The 22,401-nt window shown below is 39.4% G+C and overlaps 1 protein-coding gene across 2 annotated transcripts in view; it reads left to right on the top strand.

Annotated features, from left to right (window-relative positions):
• The first annotated feature begins 2,779 nt into the window (after positions 1-2,779).
• svep1 (sushi, von Willebrand factor type A, EGF and pentraxin domain containing 1) overlaps positions 2,780-22,401 on the top strand; it is a 95,732-nt gene continuing 76,110 nt past the window's right edge. For both annotated transcript variants that reach the window (XM_023345938.1, XM_023345937.1), the window contains exon 1: positions 2,780-4,550. In XM_023345938.1, coding sequence (XP_023201706.1) covers positions 3,924-4,550 — 627 coding nt within the window. In that variant the 5' untranslated portion in view covers positions 2,780-3,923. The remainder of the gene's footprint in view (positions 4,551-22,401) is intronic.

Here is a 22,401-nt window from a genome sequence, read left to right as displayed (position 1 = left end):
GACACTGGGACAATGTCCAACAGAATTAATGCCCTAAGCATACGGCCGGAGGTGCAACAGAAGTGTTTTATTCATGTGCTACAATGACCCAGTCAAAGTCCAGACATACATCCAGTTTTAAATATGTGGTACGATTTGAAAATTGAGGGACATGATACAGTCTGTCCAATCCGAGGTGTTTTCTAAAGAAACATGTGTGGACATTTCAGTCCCTGAATCTCCAAAGGTTATAGAGACATGAATATTTTGCAAGTCCCTGTAGACATCTGAAGTATCTTAGTTTTAGGGAGAGTAATCCTGAAGGTCAGTTTGCTCTCATTTGATGTGCAATAGATCTCAGGTCTGTATATTGTTGTTCTGGTTTTTGTTTAATAGATTTGCTTCAGCGCTTCCTTATTTTTAACTCTTACCAACACAAAAGTTTGGATCTTTGTGCATTTTATTGAAATATTTAAGATAAATACACAACCCCCCGTCTTCCCCCATCAACACACATGCCCTCAAACTTCCTCTACATCCACCACTCCCCCTGTCTCTCCTGGGAGCCATGCAGAAATCGGGTTAGGGGTCTCCAAATGCCAAAATGCAGGAAGTCACAGCTGTGCTCTTCCCCATTTCAACATGTTTGAGGCTGAGAGCGTATGTTTTTGTCTATGTAGCAGCATCTGTGTGTGAATTTAGGTCAGGGTGCGTGTTTTCAGCCTGTGCACGCCGGTGTTTGGGTCCGAGTGGCTCTTCCATTCAGTTTATCTGGTTGGTCTGACGCTACTTTCTTTTCCTACTTCTACAGAAGTTTCCAGTGCAGTTAAAGTATGGCTTATGGGCCAAATAAACACTCTTCGTCTGAGCTGTGAGCATTTTTGGAGCTAATAGTGCAACAGAGTGCAATGTACTGCTTTGGAGATGTGCTCACAGGCCACCTATACTTAACATTCTTTAATAGTTTTTCACTCCTTCACAAAGAATAGAGATGACTAGGAACATAGATATTAGATGTTGAAGAAAAAACATGAATGCTGTTTTAATTTATAATCTTTTTGCTTTCTTTCAGTAACATTATCTGGTTGATGTGTCAGTCGTCCAAGTCTCTCAAAACACATTTAACGCCTACTTAATAATCAATGTATTGCAGTGCATTCTCCTGTTTATAGAACATAATCACAAACTTAAATATCTAATTCTCTCCAGGTACATACAGAAAGTAAAAATACATTTTAAACACATCGACAACCCATGAAGGCCATACAGGTTAAGAAGTCAAAACATAGTTGTTTCTAAAAGTGTTGTTTAAAGATGCTCTTGAAAGTAGAGATTTTTAAAAACTCATTATTTGTGTTGCGTAGTTTCCTGGAGATTATTAGAAACAATGGCTACGTTCACACAGCAAGCAAATGTGACCCAAATACATTTTCCTTTTGCCTGTAGGGCACCTATATCTGACTTTTTTATGGCAGTCTGAATGGCCCAATTCCGATCTTTTCACCCAGTAGGTCAACGATTGGTGCCACTTCCACATATGGTGCTAAATCGCACATCAGATTGTTTTTCAAAGCGTCCGTAGTCTGAATGCTCATGTTGCATTTTATGCGACTTTCATGTTATTGATGTGAGACATGCGTCATGCTGCGCCAGCAGAAGGTAGACTCAGTAAATCCAGACATAAACAATGGCTGAAATTTATAATTTGAACTTATGAAAGAAGTTTGTGTCACTCAAGCACATCAAAACACAATCCCACTACTTCTTGGCTCTGACTACACGTCCAATTAAACTTCTCTACAGATGTTGCAGACAATGCTCCAGAAACGGCCATTAGTTAGTCATTAGGCTGTGATTAGTTGTGCTTTATTTTTATTAGCTCCCTTCCTGGTCTTGTGACAATATTTCTGGCTCCCATTGCTGAATAAACTTCTTTTTAAAATCCATAATTCTTCTGTGCAGATCGCCGTAGGGTTGTAAGCCGTTCACACAGAAGTCTCATTGTGGTCGGGTTTTATTGGCGGTATGAACCTATGAAAAATAAAAAAATCTGAATTGAGGAATCAAAACCTGCTGTGTGGCCAAAGAGATTTAGGGCTTCATCACATATTTTCATAATCGCTTTCTCAGGTAGAACCACCGGTATGCAAACATTTTTACAATTTTACCCATCTTGCATTTTCATAACTTACTTACCAACCAAGACATGATCATCTTCCTAAACTGCCAGGCTGGTTTAGAGGCCCATAATAACTCTGGAGGAGCTGCAGAGCTCCACAACTTGGATGGAAAAATTTGCCAGTTACTAATCTTTAGGGAAGAGTAGCAAGAAAGAAAACATCTGATGAAAGAAAGTCAACAAAAGTCCCATTAAGTTTGTCACAAGCCTCAAAGGGCAGTGCCTGTGTGGAAGAAACTTTTCTTATCAGATGAGGGGGACAGAAAAACACACCATGCCCACTGTGAAACACAGTGGTGACCACATCATGCTGTGCAGCTGATTTCCTTCACCAGGAACAGGGAAGCCAGTCAGAGCAAACTTGAAGGTGACCGGAGATAAACACAGAACGATCCTGGAGGAAAAACCTCTGAACTTGAGACTCTTCCTTAAACATAGTGGTAAGACTTGAACAGACATCCCTCTACATTCAATTTGACTGAGTTTGAGCTACTTTATAGAAAGGAATTGGGACATATTTCAGGCTCTAGATGTGGAAAGCTGGTAAATTTGTACCAAAAAGACTCTTTCCACTTTACAATTCCCCACAGCTTTATGACAAAAGAGCTCTTTACAATAAAACCCAAGTTTTTGCTTTAATAGGCACAGTGTAATGCCGTCTGCCTTTGTTTTGGTTACAGATAAAAATCACCCAGGAAAAACAGAACTACAGAGGTAGAAAGAAAGCGACTTGGGAGACTGACTGACTGTGTGTGAAAAACCAGACAAATCCAGAGTACAGGAAGGATAGTGTGTCGTCTAGCTTGATGTGTTGAACAAGATATAAGCAGAGATATGGCTGGACAGAGATCCAAATTCTTTCTTCCCAAGTACTAAACCTCGTGTCTGGTAGAGTTTCCCTAGATGTGTTTGATCAGACCGCTTCTCCACTTTCCCTCCTCGGTGTGCTTGATCTTCGTCGGATGCCACCAGTCTGATGTGTGAAAGTGTGGACATATGGAGATGATCACAGCGCCTGTTGCTGATGAGTTTCCTCTGGAATGCTGACTGCCTGACAGGCGAGTTGCCGCGCTGACATGAAGCCTCCGTCCACCGTCTGGATGAGAGAGATTGACAAATACCGGCAGAGAGACAAGTAGGAGGAGGGGGACAGGAGGGACAGAAAGAGATAGGGAAAGAGGGGGAGGTGGGAGGAAAAGAGGAGGAGAGATGAAGGGGAAAAAATGACTTTACGCCACGGCTGGACTGCCCCCTTTTTTCCTCTCAACCTCTCTTAACTTTTGTCCTCCCTCCTTCCCTTCGCCCTCCTCCTCCTCTGTTTGTGTGTGTTTTAAATGATTTGGGGAGAAGAGGGGGACAAGCACTCTGAGCTCGGCCGACGGTGCAGGCAGGAGCGTCACACAGACGAACAGGAGCCTGAGGGGCTGCAGACTGGGACTGGAGAGGCATTCAGGGGGGTTCTGGATCCTACACACAGAGCAGATAGGTGATTGACAGCCACGCAGGAGGACAGATAAAGGAGTATTGACTCCCTGGAAAAACGAAAATAGCACGTTTCAACGTAGAGACTGTACAAAGAGCAAGGGCAAAGATATATTTATTTATCGGACTGCAGGAGAGACGCGTTTTCTTTCGTTCTTTCATGAGAGAAGCAGATGAAAGAACCGCATTTTGAATGAGAGAATCTTCATCCTCTTCTTGCGATGCTTTTAAGGAACTCTGAACTGAGTTATCCTGCGGACTGCTGACGTGAAAGGATACGTTTATGGTCACTGACTGCTCCAGAAAAGACAGTCTACGTTTTACCTTCTTTTCTTTATTCAAAAAAGGCTTCAGTCCAGGTGCTGGGCTGATCGACACTATGTTTCGCTCTTTAGCAGCACCATCCACTGCTTGTTTTCTTGTCTTGTGCATCTTGGATGTATGGACTTCAGCCGGGCCGGCCGTCCAGCAGTCTCAGCGGCGGCAGCAGTCTCGAAGGTCCAGACAGATGTCTGCCCCGATGCCGTCCGGCAACCTGTCGGAAAGCGCTGAGAGCAAGGTAGAGCGTCTCGGACAGGCGTTCAAGCAAAACGTCCGCGAGCTGCGGGAGAAAAGCGCCTGTTTGGACCTCGTCTTTCTGGTGGACGAGTCCTCGAGCGTAGGGTCCAACAACTTCCAGAGCGAGCTCAGGTTCATCCGCAAGATGCTGTCCGACTTCCCCGTGGCACCGGAGAACACACGAGTGGCGCTGGTGACCTTCTCGTCCAAGACCCACGTGGTTACGAGGGTGGACCACATCTCGGCGCCCAAGTCCCACCAACACAAGTGCTCCCTGTTCAACCAGGAGATCCCCTCCATCAACTACAGAGGAGGAGGCACCTACACCAAAGGAGCCTTCCAGAGGGCAGCGGTAAGTCCGATTATTAGGAGAAAATCCAGATAATTGAGTTGTTCTCATTTGGAGAGCCATGTTCGCTCTCCTGAATGTATTCCCCTTTTGTGCCGTCTGTGTGTGTGTGTGTGTGTGTCAGCCTGTAGACTAATGTGTGTATGTGTATGTCTACACGTGTAAGGAATGATTGTGGTCTGGAAAGGTTGATGTTAATGAGGCCCTGCATGGCTTTGCTGTTGCAGCTTCCTCTAAATTACACAGCAGCAGACGGTGAGGGGAAGCTGCTTGCTGGGTAATTGTTCAGGGCTTTCCAGAGATGAAAATACCTGAAGGAGCAAGACAACAGGCAAAAAAAAATGCATGTATGAACAAAAACTGAATTTAGGAGAATAAATGACTAGAGATGGACTACTGTGCCTTGCAAAATGTATTCCTATGTCTTGAAAGTTTTCACATTTTATCAACATGAGCCGGTTGAACGTAGATGAATTTATACTTGTGAAGTTGAAGAAAAATCGGTTATTTTTTAAATTATTTACAAATAGAAATCTTAAGCGTTTCCCTTCCCATAATTGACCTAATGATTTAATAGAAACTCAATTCAATGCCCAGCATTGTGGTCCCTGAGGGGAAAATGGGAGGGTCTGTCCTGCTTGCTGCTGGGCGACATTGCTGCCACGGTTTTGTGGGAATCCTGGGCTGCTGGGAGGCTGGGTCCTGAGTTTAACCTGAAGTGCAAATAAATATGCTCCCTCCTGAGCTGTGGCTCTCTGCAGCTCCTCCAGAGTTACCACAGCTGCTTCTCTGATGCTGTTCTCTGCTTTTCCTGCCTTTCGGTTTAATGACCAGGTCTCTGCATGTTTGCAGTTGTACCAGATTCTTTCTGTTTTCAGATCACGACTTGAACCAAGATCTGTCGGGATATATTTTTGATCATATTTTAATTGTGCACCATTTGTGTTGACCAATCAAATCAAATCTAAATGAAATACACTTAGGTTTATGGTTGTAATTTGGCTAAATGCTAAAGAAGTGTGAATACTTTTGAAAGTCAGTGGAAGTCAAGGACTGTCACCTAAGAGATGGAAAGTTCTTTATTTTTTCAAAGTGAAAATAAAATTAAGGTATTTTTTGCTATATTATGTGGTGACAGTGTTAGTCTGTTTCATTTGGGGTGGGGATATGAGCGGTCTCAAACTCTGGGCATCCAAGCTGTCCAGTCCAAACTCTCTCTGCTGTAAAAGCGGCCCCGGTGTTGTATGGTGGCTACTCCTCTATAAACACCACCCAGTTCACGCTTCTGATCTGCAAATTCCCCAAAAATTCAGCTTTTGGAAGAGGTAAATAGTTTTCTTTCTAATAGCTGGATGAAGGGAAAATCAGTGACACATCAGGGAGTCCAAGCTGTCTGAAATGTGAAACGGTTTTTACTTTTAGTGTGGGTAAGCTTTCCTTCAGCAGGTACTTGTTCCAACTAATACCACTGGATTAAATCCTCCAGTTAAGTAGTGAAAGCTTGGCCCTCAGGGCAGGTTTACATCCTTCCTCAGGTGCTGAGAAGCAGACAGCTGGCTGTGTCCCAGCATCTCAACCTCAATGAGGAAAAAACCTTTTTGGTCAAGCTTGTGTTTCTTGTTATTTATTGGAAACACCTTATTGTTTTAGGCTTTTTACAAACTGATCTATTAGTAGTCTGAATATGCTCTAGAGCTCTTTAGTTGTGTACATTCAGGTTTAACAAGATAATTTAAAAAAAGTAATGATGCACTTTTCTTTGCATCTTTGAAATCAAAACATTTGAGTCCTTTATTTCTTTTGTAGCACATTCAATGTAAGGCTCAGGCTGACTAGCAGCAGAGCTGACAGTTTTTTAAAATGAAGATAAATGAGCCTGGCAGATTCAGACCTAGATGCGTAATGTTAATTGGGCTCCAGGAGCACCTTTCTACCTACAGATTCAGCTTGGTGTTTGCTACATCTCTTTATACGGTCAAAAAACTAAAAAAAAAAATCCTAGGCTCTCTTTGATTTATTATCTAATCTGAGGTATACTTAATTGCCTGTCTGGATGGGAATAAAAAAGGGGGGAAAAGTGTGTTTCTTTTCCATTAGTCACAGAGAAGGTAGGTCAGCTAGCTCTGACAAGGGGAAGCTGCTCTCACCTTTAACCAACTAAACTGCACTGCTGCAGCATCACGCTGCTATTAAAATGGAGATTTTACATCTATTTGTCCATTTAAAAAAAAAAATAGAAGTGCAAACATACATGCTAACATCTGAGAAGCGTGAGTTTGCGCATCTGTGCAAAAAGAAATGGCCCAAGTATGAAAGAGAAAGCATAATTGATAATTGCAGTGTAATCATAATGTTATACCGTATTTTATTCCCTTGGCTGTTCTGAGGGCTGCAGAGAGCTGGGATTCATTAAGAGAGACATTTTTCCACCAGCCATGCATGTAGAGACAAGGCTCTCCTCCAACTCTCTTTATTTCTGTCTGTCTCATTCTCACCCGTCTGTCTGTCTGACAGCTGACTCTTGTCTCACCAGATTCATCACTCAGTGGGTTTAAAGCTTCAACAAATAGAGGTTCCAGTGCAATTTCTGACTTAAACAGGCTTGTTAGGATGTAGTGGGCTTGATTTATTAACTTGAATTTAACGTTTAAGGTGTCTGAAAGCTTGACTATAATATTTTTGAGTATACAGACTCTTCTTACATCCATTTCATACCCAAAAGGTAACATTTTGTCCCTTGCTACTTTCAATTTTTAACAGTTTTACACTCCCATAATCTAAATTTTTATTATTTTTATGGAAATTTCAGTTACATCAGTTGTAGTTATTGTCTGTCTTTGGGACGTTTGACCTGATTATGACCCCTGATCATAATCAGAGTGGGTCAAACACATCCCCAAAGTGAGTAAGAATAACTGAATACTGTAAAAAAAAATTAAACTGTGAAAATGTGAAAAGAACAGCACCAATGTTAATAATAAACTTTTAAGGCCAAATTATCCATACCCCTGTCAGGTTTAGGTTTAATGTATTATTTTAGTTTAATCAACATGTTTCTTCTGGCTGGAAGTAGTACCAACATTTTAGTTTGACCCATTGAGAGTCAACAATGTGGATCTAAAAGAGAATCACTGGAGAAAACAAAATATTATGGTGATGGTAAAGAGTCCTTCCACCCTCAAAGACTTGGAGCTCATCACTAAAGATTAATCATCAAAATACCAGCGGAAATATCCAAAACACTGCAATGACGGTAATAAAACGTTTTCCATTTTATATTGAAAAGGATGTTATTTTCAACGTGCCAATTTTTAAAATTAATTTCTTAAAAATAAAAGCATGACTTATTTGTAGAAATCCTTTTTATAAACCAAATAATCTTTTGATAAATGGCTTCCATTTACTCTCAGAAACAAACTTAGTTTAATAAAAAAAACAAAACTTAAATTTTCCAGGGGCAGCTTTTGTATAAAGTTACCTATAAGTGGATAATAATGCCCAACACGTTATCCTGGAAAAAGCTAAAACATTCATCAGTAGATGAAAATAATGTTTATTGCTGTAATACAGCAGGACTGTCAGTCAGGTATTTTGGTAAAATACTGTATGTGTCTAATGTGTGTGTTGTGCCAAAGCTGTAAAACTGTGCAGCCTTTAATCCAGGAAAAGGTTACATTCATGTTTTTATTCTGGTAATATTCAATGCCCAAGTCGAAGGGAGTTGGAAAGTAGCAACAGAATACCCACAAAACTAACAACTAAGATCTAAAAGTAACATTTCAGATTAAATTGTCTATAAAAAAGTTTTAGTAGTAGCTGCATCAACCAAACCCATTTTCCTAACAAGCAACAACTTTATCAATGCAAATATACAATATATGTGTGGTGAAATTCATAGATAATTTATCTTTCTGTCATTGATTAGTAATAGTAAAGCAGCTGTTTTTATGTGTTTGTGCTGGAATCCACATTTTATAGTTTTACCTTGATTAATAATAATAATGATAAAAAAACTATATCCCATAAAGAGTACAAATTATAAACAGGATTTCCATCTCTGCTAAAGCTAACATGACTAAATCCTCATCAGTTTTGGCCCAGAAAGGAAGTGATGCATGAAAAGCAGAGTTAAAATCTGAAATAGATTTTTTTTTAACCATCCAAAAAGTGTTTTGTTCTAACAGCCCCAGTCCTGCAGAGCTTGGGGAATGCCAGCGTTGCACAAATATCTTAAGAAATACTTGGCCTTCCTTCACAGAAGCTTTTTTTTTTATCAGCTCTGTCTGCCTGATGTGTAGCGTTACTGTGCTTTCTTTCTCTAATACGCCCCAGAGGTGCTTTGTTGGAGTCATATGAGGCAACGTACATTTGCTAGGACCTGCATTTTACATTTTCTTTAAAATATCTTGTGGGATTTTGGCAGTGTGCTTCAGTTATTATCAAGGTGTATTAATTAATTAATCTTCTGGTGAGGTTCAGGACACTGTGATTGTTTGTTGCTGCAAATATTTTCACTGTTTTTAGATGCTCATGAGAGGATGTTTTATTGTTTTCTGAGCCAAAAACATGTAAGTTGAATTAAGAGGAGTTCTGAGTTCAACAATCTTTACTTAATATTCTTTGAGAAATATTGGTCAGCCTTATTCTGTAGCTGTTTGCACTCCTGAAAGGTTAAAGTGGAAAGACTGAAGAGTGTGATAGTTTCTTCTTTCACATTTCTGGACATCTGGCTAATAACTTAAAGTTTTGCACAGAGATCCAGTTTCTCAAAATGTCATTCACAATGCTGTTGCTAAAATTATCACCAACTTCACTCACTTTATTTTTCTTTTCACAAGTTTATCATTTACAAATACATGAGACCTAACAGTAGACCTATTGCCTGAAATAAATGTCTACTTCTTGTTTACTAGGCACCTCTTTGATTCACATATTTACTCCAAAGAGTCCCTCATGTTCTTGATGTACTCAAATTCTACTGTTTTCATCACTTTTGATAGATTTATTGAGTTGCTTGAACTTGACTCACACAAGCTGGTCTTCCTTGGATTGAAAATCAATAAAAAATATACAAGTGAGGGACAGGTTTGAGGCGCAGCCAAGGTGTTGAGGGGATCCGTTTTGGTGGCCTTAGGATCACATCTCTGCTTTTTGCGGATGATGTGGTCCTGTTGGCTTCATCGGGTCGTGATCTGCAGCTCTAACTGGAACGGTTCGCAGCCGAGTGTGAAGCAGCCGGGATGAGGTTCAGTGCCTCCAAATCCGAGGCCATGGTCTCGAGCTGGAAAAGGATAGAGTGCCTTCTCCGGGTCGGGGTTGGGGATGTCCTGCTCCAAGTGGAGGAGTTTAAGTATCTCGGGATCTTGTTCACAAATGAGGGAAGAAAATAGCGGGAGATCGACGGGCGGATTGGCGCAGCGTCTGCAGTGAAGCGGGCGCTGTACCGGTCCATCGTGGTGAAGAGAGAGCCAAGTCAAAAAGCAAAGCTCTCGATTTACCGGTCGATCTCCGTTCCTAACCTCATCTATAGTCATGAGCTTTGGGTCATGACCGAAAGAATGAGGTCACGGATACAAGCGGCTGAAATGGGTTTTCTTTCTTTTTTGTTCTTTTCCTCTTTCCTTTGGTTTGCTGTTTTGTTGCATTTCCTTCTAATTCGTGTAAAGCACTTTGTTTTACACGAAACCTTGTTGCTGAAAATGTGCTATATAAATACAATTACCTTACCTCAAGTCAAACCTCTAGTCTGCTGGTTGGAGGACAAATGGCCTCAGTAAATGGGGCACTTTCTCTACCCCATGACAACCCATTCCCAAAATAAAGTTTCAAAGCTTTCAACCTTTTGCCACTATAGCAGTTTCAACTCTTCTGGAAAGATTTTCTACAAACGTTAAGAGTGTTTTTTGGAGTATTTCACAATTCCTCCACATTAGTGAGGTCAGGAGCTGTTGTTGTATGAGTTGGTCTGACGTTTAGATTTTGCTCTAATCATTCCCAGTTTGGTTGAGATCAAGTCTCTGTGCAGGCCAGTCAAGCTTATGCTCAACCAACCAATCAGTGTTATTTATTCTTATGTACCCTGCTTAGAAAATGTTGGAGTGGACCATCGCCAAGCTGTTCAAACCTAATTGGGAGCATTGATCGTCTAAATGCTGCAGAATATAAGGAGAGACGCTCTAGAGTTTCCTTCAATGGAATTAAGGGTCCAAGCCCAAAACCTGTAAAACAAGCCCTCACCACAACCATCCCTCCACCAAACTTTATATTGGTCTAATTGTATCACCACAAGTCCCATTCATTGGAGACCTCAAACCCAGACTCAGTCATGGGATTCCCACCCAATGGAGAAGTGTGATTCACAGACAGGTGGAGATTTCTGAACACTGGGGGCCTTTCAGCATGTTCTTTCCCCACTATGTGATTTTATGTGATCTACCACTTCTCGGAGCAGTTTCTAACATTTGTAGTAGATTTCACCGTGTACTGACACCTCTAATTGTGTTTTTTTTTATCGCAAAACGACCCTTTAAGTTACTGAGCTCCTCCCCAAATCCAGTTAAGACACCTGAATTTTAACCATTTGAAAGGGTTTCTCAATAATATTGTGTATTGTGTATTTGCAATGCAAAAATGCTCATAATTTTCCATGTTTTTCAAATGGTAGCCAACAATCTTGTATATCCACAGTTCACAGCTGTTGCTTTTTATGAAACATTGATTTGAGAACTTTTTTTTTTTACTATAAAATAGGACAGAACGTTTTATCTCATCTCTTCTTGCTTGTCAGAAATCTCCGCCATCATGAGCTGCCAAGTGAACCCTTACTTGCTTTCTTCAGTCAAACCTGGTTTTGGCAATGGAAAAACAGTTGGCTAAACCAGCCGTGTCTCGATGTCAATCTGTCTTCACAGTTTCATAAGACGGCAGGGCGTGAAAAGCAAAGATGAAAGATAGACTGGAAAATGAGGGGGAAGCGGTTGAACATGATTGCTCCCAGTCTTGTTTCAGAGTGGTAAGCTGTACGGCTGCTTGACTCCAGCTTGTAGCGGACGTTAGTTTGCCCTTGGATACATTTACAATCACTGGATCAAAGAAACTTCCTGTTAGGACAACCAGAGTACTTTTAGGAAATAAATTAGTAGAAGTTTGTTCTGCAAGTGGCTATTCTTCCCTTAATCTTTCAAAGATGTGTGTTCATGCTCTTTATTTCTACAAACGTTCATGCACACAGTGTATGCAGCAGCTGCAGGAAAGTCAGAAAGGTCACGTCATGGACTGTTAAAGCTACAGTGCCCTGAACCTCTTTCACATATTTTACATTAAAAACACAAATATCAGCTGTTTTAATAGGGTTCTACATGATCAAAGCCAAGTTGTGTAAGCAAAAGTCTGAAAATGTAACACCCAGTGCTTGTGGGACCATCTTTTGCTTTGCTTGCAGCTGTAAGTCTTTGTGTTTCTCTCCAGTTTGTGCATCTAGAGAGAACGTGTTGGGCCATTCAGAACAATCTTTGCTCAACATCAATCAGATTGAATGGATAATGCCTGAATAGCAATGCAACTCTTATAAAATTCTCAGTTGGTTTTAGATCAGGACTTTGACTAGACCATTTGGAGGCATTAATATGCTTTGATCTTAATCTTTCCCTTGTAGCTGTTCTATATTGGCCAAACAGTTCAATGCTGGTTCTGTGTCGCACTTTTCTCTTGTGCTTATGGTTTTCTTTGAGTAATAGGTTTTTCTTCTTGCTGCTCTTCTGTAAAGGCCAGGTTAGTGGAGTGCACAACCAATAGTTATCCTGTCTTTAGATAATCCCACTGAAGTTTTGGATCATTAGGATTACTATAAGCCTTTTGGATACTTTTCTTGTCTCGTTTGTCAATTTAGGTGGATGTTAATGTCTTGGTAGGTTTGCGGTTTTGCCATATTCTTTCATTTCCTGACTGTGGAACAATAAATGTTTAAAGCTTGTTTTATAACCAAACCCTTCTTTAAAGTCCTCCATAACTTTATCCCTGCCCCATCTGACGTGTTCCTTGGTTTTTAATACACTATCTATGCACTAATGTTTGTTTCTGAAAAATAAATTTATATATTTTCTTTGATTTCTTGTTTGTATGTCACTGTTTTGTCTGTAACAAAAGCCCAATGAGGTTCATAGAGGTTTGTGTTTGCAACATGACACATTAAAGGTATATAAATGCTTTTGCAGGACACAGTAGATGCTTGAGCATAATAGTTTTCTTAAAATTAATATCACAACAAAGTGGAATGCACAAATCGTTTATTTTTTTCAAAGTGTTAGGACCTCACACTTGGCATGTTAATAAGATATTCAGCCCATTGGAGTAAATGCTTCACCTTTCAGAGCACAGTGACCAATAGGATGAAGGGTAACACTGTTACACACAGCTGAAATAGAGAAGAGTGGAGAAATTGGGTTTAATAATTTAATACTAATATTGTGATCATATTATGTTGGCATATTATCTAATAAAACAGTTTTTATGGGTTAAGCAGTGACATACAGTATGTGCCTAGTTTTCTACTAAACAGTAGTGAACTAAGCTTTGGTTTTCTAGCATGTAAAACATCTATGTGACGTTTCAGAGGGGGGGTCAGTTATCAGTCATGTTTTCATTGAGGTTCTTGCCAAATCCATTAGCTATTTATTTCTGCAACCAGGATTAAATAAATACTGATGAGTGGGTTATGAAACCCACATCCTCTCCCAGTGAACTGACCTCATTTCTCCTCCTTTGACTCCTTTTTGTCACCTAATCCCCTGCAGACCTTTCAGGAAGTGGAGCGTCCTTTCCGTCAGCTTTGACGTATTACACTCAAAACATGAAGTTTCATTTTACAAAATATTGTCTCTCAGGTAAAATGAGGCCTGTGAAAGTTTCTTGTATACGTCCAGTGGAAAAGGATCACTAGAGTTTGATAGTAACTAGTTACATTTAATTGAGTAACTTTTTTGAAAAAAATTTTACTTTTTAGGAGTATTTTTACTATGCTGTACTTTTTCTTTTTACTTGAGTAATTTCATTATGAAGTATTGCTACTCTTGAGTAAAATCTTTGGGTACTCTGCCCACCTCTGAAGATCCCCCTCACATTTGATACTTTTGAGAGCTTGTACTTTTTGCTTAATTCTTGCTGTTGTGTATCACAATATGTGCAGGAGATTCATATTTATTTGTGGCTCTAAATTTGTCCGTCTGAGGAGAAGAGGAGCAAAGTTAATGACAGAGCAAGTGGAAAACAAAGTTCCCTCTGCAGCACGTAAAAGCGAGGTGCATCTTTGTTCTTGTCTTTGTGGCCAGACGGTGACAGGGTGATTAAAACACTGTTTCCTGTCTGGAGGAACGCTTCCCTACATCTCACTCTGAATCACATCCTCTCCCTGATTCTGTCTGCCGCTTCCTCCCCGTCTTTTCCCTCCTCGTCTTCATTATCGCATGCAACATGCAGATGGATATGCATTGCTGATTAGTTTGGATGTTAATGAAAGTCATTGCTCAGTCTGGATGATCCTTTCAAGTGGACTACAGAGGTTTTTCTCAAAGAAGATCCATGAAATTGGAAGTTGGGAGTTCACATAATAGCAAGAAAGCGAATACTAGAAACTTCTACTATAGATGTGTACTAACCAGAAGACCTAATGAGAAGATCTTTGACAATTTTATCTTTACAAAGAAGATATTTGAGTATTTTAAAGCTATAGGATTATGATTTTATTTTGGATGCAATTAAATTTTCCGGTAACATTCGGTATTTTGTCTGTATTTATGTCACTATTTGTGTTTCAAAACCATCACAGACCCACATAAACACTGAGGGCATACCTGCTATTTGTCCTGAGGTTGAAGTTGGCAAGTTGCTCAGGCTCTGTCATGGTAATCGACACTGTAGACTCAACATGAACGTGTGCTCTGTGTGAGATTGTATGTTTTGGGCTCTGAAGGAAGAAATGCATCAGTCTCAGGTTTTGCTCTGCTTGGCTTCTTCATACTGAATCAGTCTGGCACAAAAGGCCTCCATTCCTCCTGGTCTGTGTTCCTCCACCACAAAAATGTTTTTCACTGAGCGATTTTGAGTTCATAATTAGTTTATAAGGAATGACCATTTTCAGATTTCCTTTAGTCTTTTAGTGCATCAGCTGCATGGTAACTCCAGTTTCTTTGTTCCTTATTAGCATTGTAGCAGATAGTAATTATTATTCTATAGGCCTGTCACGATAGCAAATTTTGCTGAACGATTAATTGTCTCAAAAATTATTGCGATAAACGATAATATTGTTTGAAGACCTTTTTACACTGAAAATGATGTAATAACGCATGCGATTTCCTGCCAAAGTTAGATACACTTTATTTTCAAAAGAACACTAAACACTGGAACTGGTAAACAAAATAAACAAAACAACCAAAAACAAAAATAAAATGGATTCTCAGTCTCATTAATAAAAAATGTACTTGAATAAAAACTAAACAACATAAAGCCAAAGTGTAAATAAATACTGCATTCAACCAAAAGAGGGCAGATTATGAAGTCTGTATATTATGTTGCCCTTCAGTAATAATTAGAGTTAAATAGAGAAGATGGGCACATCCACTACCTGATGCAATAGTTCACACTATATGATTTTTTGCTCCTATTTTTCCCCTTACAACAATCTTAAAACGTTGATCTTTCTAAGATTGTGTGGTGTGTTATGGTAGATCGTCGTTGCTGTTATGATCTAAATCAGGGGTTTTTCCCCGACTGGGATCTTAACGCAGCCTGTTGAATGTGACAGGTAGCCAATCAGAAAGCCCGGATTCTTTCTGAGGGGAAATTACGGAGGGAAATCCCAAACAGCTGATACGGGGCAACCCGAAGTCCAGGACATTGGAGATGATATGTGGAAACAACATTAATGTTTATTCAACATGCAAAGAATATAGAAATGACAAGGGGAGGAGTTGGAGCGAAACCGGTAACTTTTCAGCTGTTCTTCGTTAACGTGACGTAAATAGGTTCTAGTGATTTTCATTCAGTCAGGACTTTACGCTGACAATAGCCACATGCATTGCAGGTAGATTGTAGTAAAGCATTGATTAATGCCTGGTTTTAAAATTAGTTCACTGGACTTGTAGCCATTATTTTGTGCCCATTGTTGGACACCACATGGCAGGACCGAATCCGATCGAACCGTTATACCTAGGATTTCTGTCGGCTAATGTGTGATCTGTCAGGTTTTGAAAATGGGCCGACAATCGACCGACAACTCTAAGATCGTGTCGTGTGAGCTGGGCTTTACACTAAGGAAACGAGGAAGGAGGAGTCAGTGGAGAGCACCGGAGTTGAGCCTTTTTTCATTCAGTGTCATTAACAGAAAGAGGAAAAGGCCGGAAGAGACGATAATGCCGATAATTGAAATGACGTCGGTAGTTTTAATTTATTGTACGATTAATTGATTTATCGTTTATCGCGACAGGCCTATTATTCTAATTAATTTGCTATATTTTTCTGTCTTTTAATATGGACCAATGCAATGTAACTTCATTCTTTAGAGCATATTTGATATGATTTCTGAATGGGAATCTGAATTTGATGCAACCTTGGAGACAAAAAAAGATAAAACTGAGGTCAAACCAAATTCCAACAAAAAACAGAAAGCGTAGCTATCTTTTATTGCTATGTACTTCATGTATTCTTGTTATATAACTTTATTTTTTTTAGACATATTGGCTTTACTAATATTTTTTTCTGGTAGTTGTGAAAGTAGTGTTGATGATCTTGGTTGTTCCTCATTTATCTGTGGAAAAAGGGCTGACAGATGTTCAGGCAGAGCAGTGATCTGGTCAGCGGACAAACGGTGGATTTATCTGCAACTTGCTGAAGTGCAGACAGGCTCATGAAGGACTGAGCGTGTCGCAGAGATCCTTGCTCTGGAGGAGGACTTAGTTTTTAGAACATTTGAGGATCTTTGGATCTTTGCAAAGATCTTTTTAAATTAGAGATTCTACTGCTTTCAAACCACCTGTCTCTTTTATTGCGCCTCTGTGCAATACTAAAGCAAAGCCAAAGTAAAGAGATTTATTTTGCATGAGAAATCGGGGGGGGCTTTATTCACCCTAACAATTAATTTAAACACCTTTGGCAGCACCAGCTTACTCTTTGAAATTACTCTACAAGCTCTGCACACCTTGTGTTTGTATCAGCCTTATTGCTTCAGGCAGAAATGATAAAGTTTGTCCAGGTTGGAAGACGAGTAACAGTGCACAGCCGTTTACTCTCTGTTCCAAGTTCTGGCTGGGTCGCTGTAAAACATCTAAACCTTCATATAAACCTCTACATTTCAGTTACTTCGTTTGGCTAAATCAGCAGATATGACAATGAATCTTAACCTCTGGCATGTTAGAATGAGGAAGGCTGGAGTGCTTTTGGTCTCCTTAAAGCGTTATTGTGACTTTCCTTTTTCTTTGCCTTTACATTATCTCTATCTTTTAGAGCTGCAGGGAGTTATTCTAGACTTTAAATATATGGCAAATACCTACAGCTCTGTGCCCTCCTAATTATGTCCAATTAACCCAAAATAGATGCAGTTGGACTTTATGATGCGTGGCTTTGAAGTCTTGGAGATGAAGAGCTAGACTTATAATAAAGATCACAAATGAGTTTGTAAATAGGAAATTATTTTCTCGTTAATTTTATTCTTGGAAACTGGTTTACTTTACACCAGTGGAAGACTATAATGTAGTCTAATGACTGGAAGGAAACATTTGAATGCACTTTACAATTGCACTTAAAGATAGCAAAATGTGGAAAACTTCAAGTGCTCTAAAAACTAAATCCCCCTCCATATTTCATTTCTGTTTTAGTATTTCTTTCCTTTCTCTAGTGTCACGGTTAATTTTCCTGCCTCAAAGTTATGCCCCAGCATTTTTTCAGCAGACATCAGTGTATGTAGCATGTGGTGGTTTTGGATGCTGCAGTATCCTGCTTGGCCTCAGGGCAAAGACTTCTGTGGTCAGAAGCTGGAGTTTGCCCCGGCCAAATCCAGCGATTAGCGTGAACGATAAGGAGGTGAAAAAAGTCAAGGGGTATTTGTGTATATCTCTGATCAAGTAAATTATGCAAAATTATTTTCTTCTCCAATAAAGACATAAATGTGGTTCTAAATCATGTATTCCCCTTTCCTCTCTTCCAGTTAGAGGAATTTTTAGAAACTTGTAAGATTAATATACCATAAAATAAGGATCTACAAGTAATTGACAGCTGTTCTTTTTCTGTTTTTCTTTTGCTTCCTGTTTAATAAGTCAGCCACTATTTCCACCTTTCAACTTTGCAGCATAAGACCCTCAGTTTTCCTGGCTCTGTAAGCCAACAGATGGAAGTATAAATAAACATTTCCATAAAAGTATCATTGCACCTTCTTTATTTTGTTCGTTGTGAAAATAGATCTGTAGCTGAGTACAGAGAGAGAGTCCAGTAAATAAAATCCAACCTTCAAGAGAGACTGTCAGCTCTTAAGTCATCTATTGTATGAAGATAAATTACATAAACACACCACTTTTTTCAGATTTTTCACATTAAAATGTAACTTTCTTTAATTTTGTCCTAGTTATTGGTACCAAACAAGCAAACAGATGCACCAACTTTTCAAAATCCCTAAAGCAAAGGCAGGATTGGAGCAAATTAAAAAATAGCATAGATGATATTTGAGCATGTCTCACTTTGTCTCGCTGTTATCCAGTAATAGGTGAGATTACAAAAAGAACTAAGTTAGTAAAAGACTCGAACATAATGTTGATGTGGACTGAGTGGGTTGAAGTCGACCCGTCTCGGTACAGTTCTGATGGAATGACAGAGTTCAGTGGAGCCCCGGTATTCACGGGGATTACTGCCCCCCATCGATGGCTAATCTGTCTAGATCTATTTTTATTAGTTCAAACACCAAATATACATTTATATTCATTAATGCACATAATGGAAACCATCTTAGCATTTCCACAGAAGCTAATATTTAAATCCTTCCTAATCTCTGCTCTTGCAGGTACAGCCAATCAGCGCCAAGGAAACTAATCGTCACTCCTAGATTGACTTTCAAACATCATCTGGGCGTCAAGTAGCATCAAACCTTGATATTTCAACTTCCAAAATATTTTCTTTTGAATATTTTTGACATACTATACAAATAGTCAAAATTTCTCCAAACCTTATGGAGTCGAATAAATGAATCCCTGAATACTGATCTGAGAACAAGTGGAGGTTTGCTATATTATATGAAAGGATAATGTTTATAATGATACATTATTTCACAGTTTCCAGTTTGAAAGTACTTCTTATAAAATCTTAAGAAGGATGGGTGACAATACTTGTTTGTTGTAGCGAAGGATTGTCTTTCTTTCTTTTCATGCTGTCGCCGCTGTCAACCTTTTTACCCCGTTATGCCTCCCTGTGTTAACAGCATTGAGATTAAAGACACAAATCTCACAAATTCTTTAAACACGTGGATTTATTTTGGCAGCTTGAAATTGAAATTTACCAAAAGCGTCGGAGATTGGCATGTGAAGAAACCAAAAGTATTTCAAAGTGCCAGCAGTGGCAAACTAAATAACACGTTTTTATGAGCTAAGGCGTGCAGGTCTATTAGTAAACCACTTGCTATGTTGAGGTTGGAGATTGAGAGTGCCAGATTCCACTGGGTTGCTTTCTTTAGTGAGTGAGTGTGTGTTCTTGTTTGTCTGTCGCAGTTGGTGCAAACGACTGAAAACAGATTACCGCTGCGCCCGTATGAACCCAGGCAGATTCAACCCGGGCATGTTTGTGTCCTGCTTTGTTGATTTTAAGCCTTTTTATGTGAAGTTTTTAGCATTCCTCACGTCTGATTGTGTAAGATTTCAAGTTCAGAGACCAGTAATTGTGTTTCCAAATGCAGCGTCTTGTTCCAGATAGTTTTCCAAATGCAGAGACAAAGTATGCTTTAGCCTTGGCTTAAGTTGGCTCATTATGAAACACTGTGAGGAGGCAATAAAAGACTTATCCTCCAGCATTTGGCATACTTTAATCAGTCTCCATTCACTAACCACTAAATGCAGTGTTTCACGGGCAGCCATCTATGTATATAATTTAATTTATCTTCTTTTTTTGTTGCTTTTTGTTCTTGTTGAGGTCACTAAAATTATTTTTGCCCCTTTCCTGGACCTCATTAGGTTGTGCTCATTTGTAATGTTGTAAAGTTTAGTGTAATTGGTCTACTAACATGGTAACAAGACACTCGATGAGTTAAGCCTTTTCATGAATACATGCTGCAATCGCTAATGTCTTATTTTTTTCTGTTAGAAAGAAAGTTTTACCTACAGCCATACCAAGACCAACAAACCCGACAGGAGAGAAGGAAAATGTAGGAAAGACGAGGTTGCAGTCCGAGCAACAATCAGAGTATTTTCCTGTTGATGCACGTCTGCAGTGAAATTTTCATGGACATTTTATGCCAAGTGGAGTAGCCAATCACTCATTTTCATAAGCACTTTCAGCACCCCAGTCTGGAGCACGATCATGCTTCATCACACTGTTGCCATTGTTTATTTCAAACTCTGAATTGAGCCTTGGAGATGGTGCGGCGGCTGCTGTGTGCTTGAGCAGTGAGGTAATGAATGCTTTGTTGCAAATATTACATAACTCATCGCGATCTGGAACCTAAAACCGTGAATATCACCTTTAAACAACAAGTCCATGTCCATCAACATAAAGAGAACAACCTAAAACCACCAACTTCAAGGGAAAGTGATTGTCACGACCAAACCAGAGTAAGGACGTCTACTGAATGCATTCATCCTGAATGGTGGAAATAAATAAGTGGTAAATATGGAACCTTTAAAGTCTGATGTTACCCTATGATCAGCAAAAACATTGATAAGCAAAGAAAAGTTGGTCATTTTGTATTTTAAGAGGTACTGATGACTTGTCATTTGTGCATAAATAATAAATATTTATTTAATAAGATGGACCATAAAGTCCAGACTTGGAGAACTGCTGTGTGCTGGACAAGGGATGCATCGAAGAATTGCTGGATTGTAGCGCTCAAGGACAGATCTTGGCCATCTCTGATCTAAAACTAAAATTTACCTCTTAGCCACGTAAAAAGACTTGTGTGGGTTCATGTTGACAAAATTAGGTTGAGATGACGTGATCCAAAGATCCAGTATATGTGCTGAAAATGTCTCCATTGTTCTGGTTGTGGAGTATGTCTCAGTCAGTAAGTTAAACTTGTAGCTTTGGTTTGAGCTCATAGCCTTATCAGATGAACTGTAATGTTGCATCTTCACATGGTTTTTAGGTGTGTTAGCTAATGCTGCAGACCAAATCTTTCCTTTTGCCTGGTGGGTCTTGCTAAACAAGTAGTCACCAAAGTTTCTCACTTGTTTGAAGAGGAGAATGACTTCATGTGATGAAGCTTCTCCTAAACTCCTTTTGCAGCTTTTGGATGGATTAGGATCCATGTCAAATCTCATAAAAAACACAAGCAGATGTGCAGCCTAATAGTAAATATTTCCATATTTGCTGAATGCCTGCATCTGATAATAATATTACATCTATCAAGCACAGGAAATAAATGAAGCATGTTAAAACCAAAGAAACCTGAGACAGACCAACAATCTTTCTGACCAAATAAATGTGCCCAACCTCTTTTACATGGTACACGCTTCACTGCTGAAAATGTTTTTTCTTGTCTTTTTTTCTCCCCACACACCAGACTGAGACTGTGAAACCTAAGAATTATGAAATGAGCCAGCTAAGATAGCCTTTACTTTTGGCGTCACGGGAAAATTAGCCCCCCTCCTTTTCTTGGCATCTTTCTTTCTCTCTTGCCGCTTCTTGTTGAGTTGAGTTTGATAAATGGTGTTGTGGCAGAACCTGTCAAGGTAACGTACACAGTTTTCCAGCCATTTTGTCGGGTAATTGACCGATTGTCCACACTCTCTAACTCAACTCTACTTTGTCACACTTGTCATTTGTGTGTCTCTTTTTTTCTCATTCTTCTTCACGAATTCGTAATGTACAAGCAAACCTTAATGAAAACCTTTAAATTATTGGGTAGCATGAGGCAACTCGATGGTTGCCAAATTTGGGGCAATTTCCTTTAATGTCTTACTTTTTCCAGGAACAGTTTTCCCTTCCTAACATTTTGTGCAAACGCACTCCAGACAGGTTGACAATTATCTATGTTGTGTTGCTTATGTAATGTCGAAAATGTTTTGTGGTTTTGCAATAAGTAACCATAAGTGTTTTGATTGATGTGCAAAAGGAGAAATACAAGTATGCATATTTTTTCTCTGCTAAATCCACGCATCTCTGTAAATCACTAATCCAGTGTTTTTCATGGAGGAAATTATCGGAAGTGTGCCGTCAACATTTCAGGTCTGTTCAGTGTCTCAAAGCTCACATGGTGTAAGATGGAGTCTGCAGAACTTAGCAGCTGTCAGTCAGACACAAAATGTCACAGTATTTAGGTATTATGGAGCCAAATGGATGCTGTTGTCTCCACTGATTTGTCTGTAGAAAAACAGAACAAAACTTGGGAGCTCTACGAATACATTAGTATCAGAAATCAAGCCATCTTCTGTTAAAAAGAAGCATTTAAATAGTCGTATAATGGCAAAAATAAACAAACAAAAAGACCAGACCAGAATTGATGGTTATTACCATAGCGACTGAGTTGAGATGGTTTAACGTCCCTATGTTTAAAGGCTGACAATGAAAGAAATAAACTTTGTGATCATCACCCAATACCTCTTGTTTAATAGAGGTGTAGCCATGGGACCTTTCCACTTATAATCTCTTCTTTTTTAAAAGGAAATTCATA

The sequence above is a fragment of the Xiphophorus maculatus genome, chromosome 14, assembly GCF_002775205.1.
Source record: "Xiphophorus maculatus strain JP 163 A chromosome 14, X_maculatus-5.0-male, whole genome shotgun sequence".
Classification (NCBI taxonomy): domain Eukaryota; kingdom Metazoa; phylum Chordata; class Actinopteri; order Cyprinodontiformes; family Poeciliidae; genus Xiphophorus; species Xiphophorus maculatus.
This window is presented reverse-complemented; position numbering and strand designations above follow the sequence as displayed.